This window comes from Phalaenopsis equestris, unplaced genomic scaffold (assembly GCF_001263595.1).
Source record: "Phalaenopsis equestris unplaced genomic scaffold, ASM126359v1 Scaffold000132, whole genome shotgun sequence".
Classification (NCBI taxonomy): Eukaryota; Viridiplantae; Streptophyta; class Magnoliopsida; order Asparagales; family Orchidaceae; genus Phalaenopsis; species Phalaenopsis equestris.
In genome coordinates this window covers 1,073,519-1,082,769 of record NW_018164574.1, presented here as the reverse complement: position 1 = coordinate 1,082,769, position 9,251 = coordinate 1,073,519, and the positions used below count along the sequence as shown (strand labels likewise).

Sequence of the window (9,251 nt, the reverse complement as noted above, 5' to 3'; positions counted from 1 at the left end):
TTTTTTGGTTTTTTTCTCATCTGATCTTTCCCACACAATGGGACGAGGCATCTTTCCCACATGCACCAATCCCTGACCATCATTACTCTCCACCTCACACCTTATATCTCCAGTATCTGAGGAGTTACAAAAGTGTGAGATCACCTCCAAAGTGTAATACGGTTCGAACTCTATAAAGAACATATTCATGCTCACAAACAGTCTCTCCTCTATCGAACTTCAAAGAACATAACCCTTTTTGATAGCAGAATAACCCATGAAAACACTTTACAGTTCAAGGATCCAGTTTCCCTACTAATGGTCTGTTGTTCTTCACAAAACATACACAACCAAAAACATTCAATGGGAGGATTTCGTTATTATCTCGTTTCAACATTTGACAATGAGACTTTCAATCCGACACTCTTGAGGGCATTCTGTTGATCATATGAGCCATTGTCAAAACTATTTCCCCCCACAAGTGTTTTGGGACATTCATCATAATCATCATGCTTCAAGCTACCTTTGGAAGATGTCTATTCTTGTTCTCAGCTACTCTATTTAGTGTCAGTGTGTATGAACATGTGGTTTAATGTTGTATCCCTTGGACTGACAAGTATTCCCCAAACGTCTTGTTAGTATATTTTGTCCTATTATCAAACTTTAGTTTCTTTATTATTGAACCATATTGAGTATAAATCGTCCTATAAAATTCTTTAAATCAGACAAGCATATCACTTTTGTTTCTCATCAGATATAACCAAGTAACACTTGAAAAACAATTGATGAAAGTTGTAGGACAAGGTCCTCATATCAGAGTGCACCAAATAAAAAACATAAGAACTTCCTTACTATAACTAAAATAATAAACTCACAAGCATCACAAACAAGTTTATGTTTATTAATTTTTTCATACAATGATGGATACAAACTATTCTATAGATTAAATGAAGAGTGTCTCATGTGTATGTGATGTAGTAGCAAAAATATCCTCTGCACTCCTCTCAGATCCTTTTGCTCGAACATTCTCAACCATAGATGCCAAGGCTGAGTCCATACCCTCTCTATCCAAGTGTCAGAGTTCACTATGCCATGTGTCAAGAATTGTTATGAACTCAAGAAAGTTGAGATCTCCTGTTGATTGGTGTGTGTATGAGATTTTGTGGGAAAACACCTGGGTTAACAAATTTTGTTATTTGAGTTCTTAACGTCACATGAAGTTCATCAGGTTGTGAAAAAAATTAGAGCACTTTTGCATCGATAATAATTCTTTTTATTTCATAAAATTAGTATTATTTGTTTTTATAATCACCTCTTAAAAATAATATATTTTATCTTAAATTTATACTAAGAATAGGAAAATGTTCGAGCACAAGAGATTGAATGCTCTGGTATATATAAGATATAATACTAAATGAGGGAAAAAAGTATGAGAAGAAGCCAAAACTTCGATCCAATATTGATAAATGATATAGACTCTAATGAGGAGTGAATTGTAGAGAAAGAAGATTCAGTGCTTGCACAAGAACTTTCTTGGATGAATGAAGACGGACTAGTATTTGATATTGATGTAATCAAAAATGCGCCTATGAGTAATGAAAATGAAGAATCACAAAATATTACACAAAGAAGAAGGGATATTTTTATAGCATATTCTCACTGGAAAAGGAAAAAGAATGAAAGAGCAAGTTTCATATTTACATTTAATTGTTCTTTACATAATTATGTATTCTTAATTTCTTATAGAAAAAAAAGATCATAAATATTTAAGAATGTCATTTTATTTGTGTTTATAATTTAGGCAACAATGATAAGAAGAAACAAATTAGGAATATACCTGAGATTGAGTATAATGATGACTTTAATGAAGTGAACAATTAATGCAGAGAATATGAAGAACATATTTGTAATTTGGACATGAGTATTGGTGAAGAATAAGAAGATTCTGAGGATAAATTTGAAGAATGAATAACATTTAAGGATTAAGATTGAGATCTCCTGTTGATTGGTGTATGAGATTTTGTGAGAAAACACCTGGGTTAACAAATTTTGTTATTTGAGTTCTTAACGTCACATGAAGTTCATCAGGTTGTGAAAAAAATTAGAGCACTTTTGCATCGATAATAATTCTTTTTATTTCATAAAATTAGTATTATTTGTTTTTATAATCACCTCTTAAAAATAATATATTTTATCTTAAATTTATACTAAGAATAGGAAAATGTTCGAGCACAAGAGATTGAATGCTCTGGTATATATAAGATATAATACTAAATGAGGGAAAAAAGTATGAGAAGAAGCCAAAACTTCGATCCAATATTGATAAATGATATAGACTCTAATGAGGAGTGAATTGTAGAGAAAGAAGATTCAGTGCTTGCACAAGAACTTTCTTGGATGAATGAAGACGGACTAGTATTTGATATTGATGTAATCAAAAATGCGCCTATGAGTAATGAAAATGAAGAATCACAAAATATTACACAAAGAAGAAGGGATATTTTTATAGCATATTCTCACTGGAAAAGGAAAAAGAATGAAAGAGCAAGTTTCATATTTACATTTAATTGTTCTTTACATAATTATGTATTCTTAATTTCTTATAGAAAAAAAAGATCATAAATATTTAAGAATGTCGTTTTGTTTGTGTTTATAATTTAGGCAACAATGATAAGAAGAAACAAATTAGGAATATACCTGAGATTGAGTATAATGATGACTTTAATGAAGTGAACAATTAATGCAAAGAATATGAAGAACATATTTGTAATTTGAACATGAGTATTGGTGAAGAATAAGAAGATTCTGAGAATAAATTTGAAGAATGAATAACATTTAAGGATTAAGATCGATTGATCCCAAATTTATTTTTTGACAAAGCATGTTTACTTATTTTTATATGTTTATACTTTTTGTTGTGGATTTTTGTTAATATCTTGAAAATTCTAATCCTAGAAGACTTGTTTTGAATTGAATGAGTATAAGTTCTTTTAATGTCTCTTAATTTTTTATTAAGCACAAATAATGTTTTTTTGCTTAATATTTATATTCCTTATTTTTTTTATGTTATGGAGTTTACGCCCAACGCCTTGGGGCTTACGCATCACCCCGTAACAGTTAAAACGTCTCGCCAGGGCCTACTCCTTTTATAACATTGTCGGTAAAGACACCCATATCTTTCCCTCGTTCTTTGCTACATCAGATTTGCTTAGTTGCCTCTTTTTTCACCTCTGTCAGTTCTAGAACAAGAAGATAATTTTCTTCCATTTGCTCCACTAGAAGAGTAACCCCCACCACTATAACTTTAGCCTGAATCATTTGAACCCACCTTTGGCTTGGCCCTGTTGCTGATATTTGTCGACCGTTCAGCTTCATCTCTCTGATAGCATCCACGTCTGTCAGCAAAAGCCACAAATTCAAATCCACGAGGCCTCTCTGCATCTCTTTCAACCATAATTTGCGAGTCCATAACCTTGTCAAATCGGCTAAACACAGCATCGAGATCCCATTTCGTGGTTTCCCATGACAAACATCAAACAAAAATATGTGCCCCCTCCTTGCCAAACATCGCTGAGAAACGAAGTGCGATGGTTGAGGCCGGAGACTTCTAGACAAGAGGTCTCTCGGTGAGCCTGGAAGTGAAACCCTACTCTCCCCAGCTAGCGCTACTGTAACTTGAGGGTCACGTCGCAACTGTATCGCAAGGGTCACGCCACAATCCCACCGCCGCCTTCTTGGTTAGCTCTAATTGTGAATGAATCACGATGATTAAGCAGAAGAAAGAGAAAAATGCAAGTTTTGGGTCTTTGTACCTCAAGAAATTTGAGTCACAATCTTTGTACCACGTGATCCCAATGTTGAATCTTGTTGTTGGTCTTTCATGTCGCAATCCTGTCCTTGCCTTCTCAGCTAGCATACGATCGACACGACAAAGCAACTGAGAACCATCTACATACACCGCTCGGGTCTCCACATTGTCGATCCCGACTCGTCCAAGTTCGATTGAGAAGCAATGGCGATGTTGGCTTTGATAACATGAAGAAATAATTACTTCGATACAAAAGCATATTTCCTTCATTCATGAGTTGGTCTTACATAGAACCTTATAAAATTTTTACAAATAACCCTTAGACTTCTTTTATATTTCCTATTTAGAATTAGACCCCTCAAAATAAGCTACAAAATTTGCATTAAAGAACAGAATTAAATTAGTAACCTTTTAATGGTTATGAAAATTCTTGTAAAAGATATTTCTACAAATCTCAACAATACAAAATTGCATAAAAGATCAGAATTAAATTAGTAACCTTTTTAATGGTTATGAAAATTCTTGTAAAAGATATTTGAATGATGCAACTTGGTAGGGGTGATCATTGTGATAATATAAAATAAAACAGTATAATTCAATTGGTTTAGTTCAATTTGAAACAATAAGTTATGCTTTTTATAAAATTTGGTATACTCTGATAACTCAATTTCAATTCATTTTTGCTTCCAAAAAACCGACAAACAGAAAAACTAACTATTAATTCCAAATCAACAATCCATATTTGAATATAGTTTCCAGACTATGTTTTGGTTTCGAGAATATTTAATTTATGAAAGATAGGTTAAAATCCAATTCAAGCAAGTTTGGTTTTGGCATAACCAATTTTGATGGTTTGATTTGATTGAATTATGAACTAACTTCAGGTATAAAGTTTTCCATTAGGGGAAATTTAAAACCAAATGTTTTAGCCAATCCAGCGAGTATAAACCAAACTAGCAAACCAATAAAATGCACACCCGATCTTCATTTATATTATTTACATTTGACAACTCTTATAAGTGAACTAAAGCGAAATAATTGAAAGTTTAGCATAAATGAAGATTTTGGAAGATAAGAGGCTCGAGATTGCAGGAATATGTGGGCTCCGAAAATTAATGACCGCTCCCCGGTACAACTTTCTACAATTATTTTATTTTTTTGTTTGTTGAGAGAGCTTTAGAGGGTTAAATTTTCAGAAAGCATATCGAATTGTAGATAAGACACTACCCGAAGACTTCGCCCTTATTTTGCAATGACTTTTTGATATGTGGTTCTAGTTTTCACATAATCACGAGCCTCTATGATTAATTACCCCTCACAATAACAGATGAGCACATTTGATTAAGGTTAGTAATTAAGAATTGAATATTTAACATATAATAGCAGCATAAACACAAATTTAGTTGAAAATTTATTACCTAAAATTTAAAGCAGAGGGTGGGGGAATAAAGATGAAATCCGATCAAAATCATGGTTTCACTATCATGGGTCGTCGTGGCCCATGATCTACTTAGCCAGAGCAGGTAGTCGACTTAACCTGACAAAAGGATTCTTGTCAATGGTCATGGGTTGCATCGTCCAAGAGATCCTTGTAAATTCGGAGTTGATGTTTGTCAAATAAGAGAAATTTAAGTCGACCTTAGCTAACAGAAGACTTTATGTCAACCAATTGTACCCTTATGATTCACAAGCCATTTGGCGGTGAAACCACGCGAACAGAAGACTCGGATCACGTCTTTACTCGCATGTGATTGCTTTCATTGTGAATATATAGGTGCATTTAATATGACATTCATTCTTTGTGAGCTAAAATCAATCAAAAATTAATCACCCTCGACAAACTGTTGTAGAGGTTGGATGTGATTTGCTTTAACTCATAAATGATTTATTTTAACTTCAATAGTTTGATTGATGAATTTAAAAAATTTTAATTTAAAAGAATGACCTCTCCGGTTCAAGGAATTTAATATTTAAAGCTTCTATGAGGATTCAAAAGTTCCCCCAAAAAATGGGTCTAAATGCTAATGATCAACAATGATGATAAAAAAAAAAGTACTGAACGAGAATAAGGGCAAATAGTTGCAAAAGCTTCGTTTGCCGAATTCCCATGTATATATACTCAACTTACAAGCGCTTGAGTAACAAAAATGATCCAACGAATGGAGGTATCTCTCCAGTTATACCACAGTTCCTTACGGTTCTGCACAATTATTATTTCAAAATAATAGTCACTCAAAAACAAAAAGAAAGATTTACAAGCATATCACTCAATTCTTATCTGTTTACATATCTAACATCTGAACTTTAAGTTTTACATACAAGCATATCACTCAATTCTTATCTATTTACATATCTAACATCTGAACTTTAAGTTTTACATAAAAGCCACTTTACCCATGCAAAAATAGGTGTATCTCACTATTTAAAAGTTAAAATAGTGGTATTTTTGAAGTGATATGAAATATTTGGGTGGCATAAATGTAAAATAGTAAATTTAAATGTTAGATATGTAAGTACATAAGAATTGGGTGGTATGCATGCAAATGCCCCAAACAAGAAACATATATCAGAGTTCCGCAGCACAAAATTATTAGAGAAACAGAAATGCTTACAGGTATTGCAACTGTTGCATACCCTCGATCTGTGGAAAAGCAGAGTTTCCCGTAACATCACTGATCCGCCTGCAAAGTGTAAGTTGTAGAAATATCATTTGAGGTATGGCAAAAGATTCAGTATCAATGTTATGTAAAATAAAGTGAAACATATAAACAAAATGCAGAATAACGTATAACGGAATCATTGTTTACAAGTCATTTAAGTTCTTTAAAAGTGGCATTCCATTAGGAATAGGTCCTTTAAGACCACTAGCTTGAAGATCTCTGCAAAACACAAAAATTATGGGGCATTTTTGAGAGATTAGAGCTGACAAATTCAGGCTAAAAATGCTAAAACACGAATTTAGTTGAATAAAGAAAAATTGCTAACATTCTCTGAATCTGTGTCCAATTTTGAATGAACTGTGGTATTTTTCCAGTGAAGTTGTTACTCCCAATCGTACTGCAACACAATTATCCCTCAATAAATTTCAATCTATTTGAATTAAGATATATTGTATTACAAATAAGTTTACCACTTACAAATATACCAAATTTGAGAGGTTAGCAAAAGTGTCTGGCAATTCTCCAGTAAATGCATTCGCCGAGAACTGCCTGCAGAATAGAGGTGTTTGTTGCTAAAATTTACATCTAAGTATGAATTTGATGAAGACTAAATCAATGATAGGGATTGAAGAATATTTGAAAAAGCCTTACATATTCTGTAAATTCGGAAGATAACCCAGCTCCTTTGGAAGAGGTCCAGTAAATTGATTTGATTCGAGTGCTCTGGCCAATAGAAGTTAACAAAACAATTCATGAACTTGTTAACCAAGAAGAGAAGAAATTAAGAATAGTATAAATAATATCAAATTACAGAGTTTGAAGCGTCGTTATGTTTCCGATCCATGAAGGAATTTGCCCTGAAATACTATTTCCAAGAAGAGAACTGCATTATAAATTCCATGATTAGTCAGAAAAACCCAACAATTTCCTCCATTTCCTCAGCTTAAGTATTAAAATGTTGACCTACACATTCACCAGCGAAAGAACAGCCCATTCATTGGGTATTGTTCCACTCAGGAAGTTGCGGGTGAGATCACTGTGCAAAAATATAAGCTCCTCTTAGTTCTAGGTTTTCGACAAACTACAAGGGTTAGTCAGACTGTTCCATCAATAATCCATTAGGAAGGCATACATTTCTTGAAGGAATGGAAGCGAAGCCATTTGAGGCGGTAGAGTTCCGACTAGATTTTGAGCCTTGAGCACACTGAAAGCGCAAAATGGAACACTTAATCAAAAAGCTCTTCTTCAGTTAGCACCTTCTAGGTAAAAAATTTATTTACAAATAAATGAAAAAAATGAAATGATTTTGGAACTGAGAGCTTGAATGTTGAAGCATTAGTTGGAACATGGAACTCCGTTAATGTTTTCATGATATTCAAAATGGTGCATTTACATACATACCATCCAATTCCTATGTATCTACACATCTAGCACATAAAGTTTGATCTTTACATTTATAGTACCCAACCCTGTACACATCTAGCACCTAAAGTTTGATCTTTACATTTATAGTACCCAACCCTTCCATATCACATCAAAAATACCAACACTTTTAAATTTTAATAAGTGAAATAGATCTTTCATGCATAGGTAATGTGGTATGTATGTAAAAAATTGAAATTTTGGTGTTTGATATGTAAATACATAGGACTTAAATGGTATGTAAACCTTCAAAATATAAGAATAGCTAACATATAGTTAGCCAACTCCAACACCAACAAGGACAAAAATACATTGGGGCGTTTGCATACATAGGACACAATTCTTTCATATTTACATATTTAGACAAATAGCACTCAAATCATTAATATCGCATTTTAAATAGCACTATAACCACCTTTTCAAACTGATATACATCTTTTCATGCATAATTTTAAAGCACAAAAGTGCTGCGAACGCAAATATGAAAGTCTAGCTGTGAGATATGCAAAATACATAAGAATGGTGTGCTGCTTATGTAGATTTCCCAAACAAACAAGAAACATAACTTAGTCAATTTACTGGGATAATCATCAAAGAGCTATAAATAGCAAGAAATCTCCAAACTCACATGCTTGTCACATGGCAGCTTGTTCCATTATTAGTGCAATTATTGCACCAGACGCTGTTCTCGAATCCCTTTGCGGCATTATGAGTTACCCAGCCAGCTTCTTGACTGCACGGATCCACACTGAAGTTCCAATCTGTTTTCTTCAATACCGCAGCGATTTGTTTTAGGGTTTCAACTGAGGATACAAAAGAAAAGGGAACAAAACCCAGACTGATGAGTGTTGATTAAGAAAAAGTCTCTTCCACAGAGAAACAAAAAATAAGCCAAAATCATCACTTTCTTCATGAAAACTACAGAGGGCACTGAAACAAGTCGTAATTAAGGAAAAATGATTGAGAAACATTTATAAAAAGTTAGAACTCTCCTTGTGGGCATTTCTTCATATGCGGGTTGGGTTTAGTATGAGAAGAAGAAGCAAGTTACAATCTTTAATGATTTCCAGCATCTAAAAATGCGAATACGACAGCAGATATAGGTCAGCTAGCCCTTACTCTCTTCCGGAGGTAGGAGGGAGGATACAGACAATGCAACGGGGAGCAATGAAGAGATTATTAGAAGAAGAGGCAAAAATAGCTTTTTTGGGCGCATCTCCACTTCAGAATTCAGATGATCTTTCCGAGGCTGCAGCAAGCTGCTCTCTCTCTCTCTCTCAAGCTCTCATGGAAATCTAATAAGCCAGCTCACAGTTGTTGACCGCTGACGGAAACACACCGTTGATGAAAGCAAGCCGCCATCGAAGACTTGGATGGCATAT

General features: G+C 33.7%; 1 protein-coding gene across 1 annotated transcript in view; it reads right to left on the bottom strand.

Moving 5' to 3' along the window:
* The window catches only part of LOC110021305 (probable leucine-rich repeat receptor-like serine/threonine-protein kinase At3g14840), a gene marked incomplete at its 5' end in the record, with an annotated part of 55,547 nt that extends 46,296 nt beyond the window's left edge, over positions 1 to 9,251 (bottom strand). Inside the window, 11 exon segments of the mRNA XM_020719747.1 lie at positions 5,916 to 5,987; positions 6,400 to 6,468; positions 6,595 to 6,666; positions 6,773 to 6,844; positions 6,925 to 6,996; positions 7,099 to 7,170; positions 7,259 to 7,330; positions 7,415 to 7,483; positions 7,580 to 7,651; positions 8,498 to 8,672; positions 8,989 to 9,251. Of these exon segments, the coding sequence (XP_020575406.1) occupies positions 5,916 to 5,987; positions 6,400 to 6,468; positions 6,595 to 6,666; positions 6,773 to 6,844; positions 6,925 to 6,996; positions 7,099 to 7,170; positions 7,259 to 7,330; positions 7,415 to 7,483; positions 7,580 to 7,651; positions 8,498 to 8,672; positions 8,989 to 9,085 (914 nt within the window).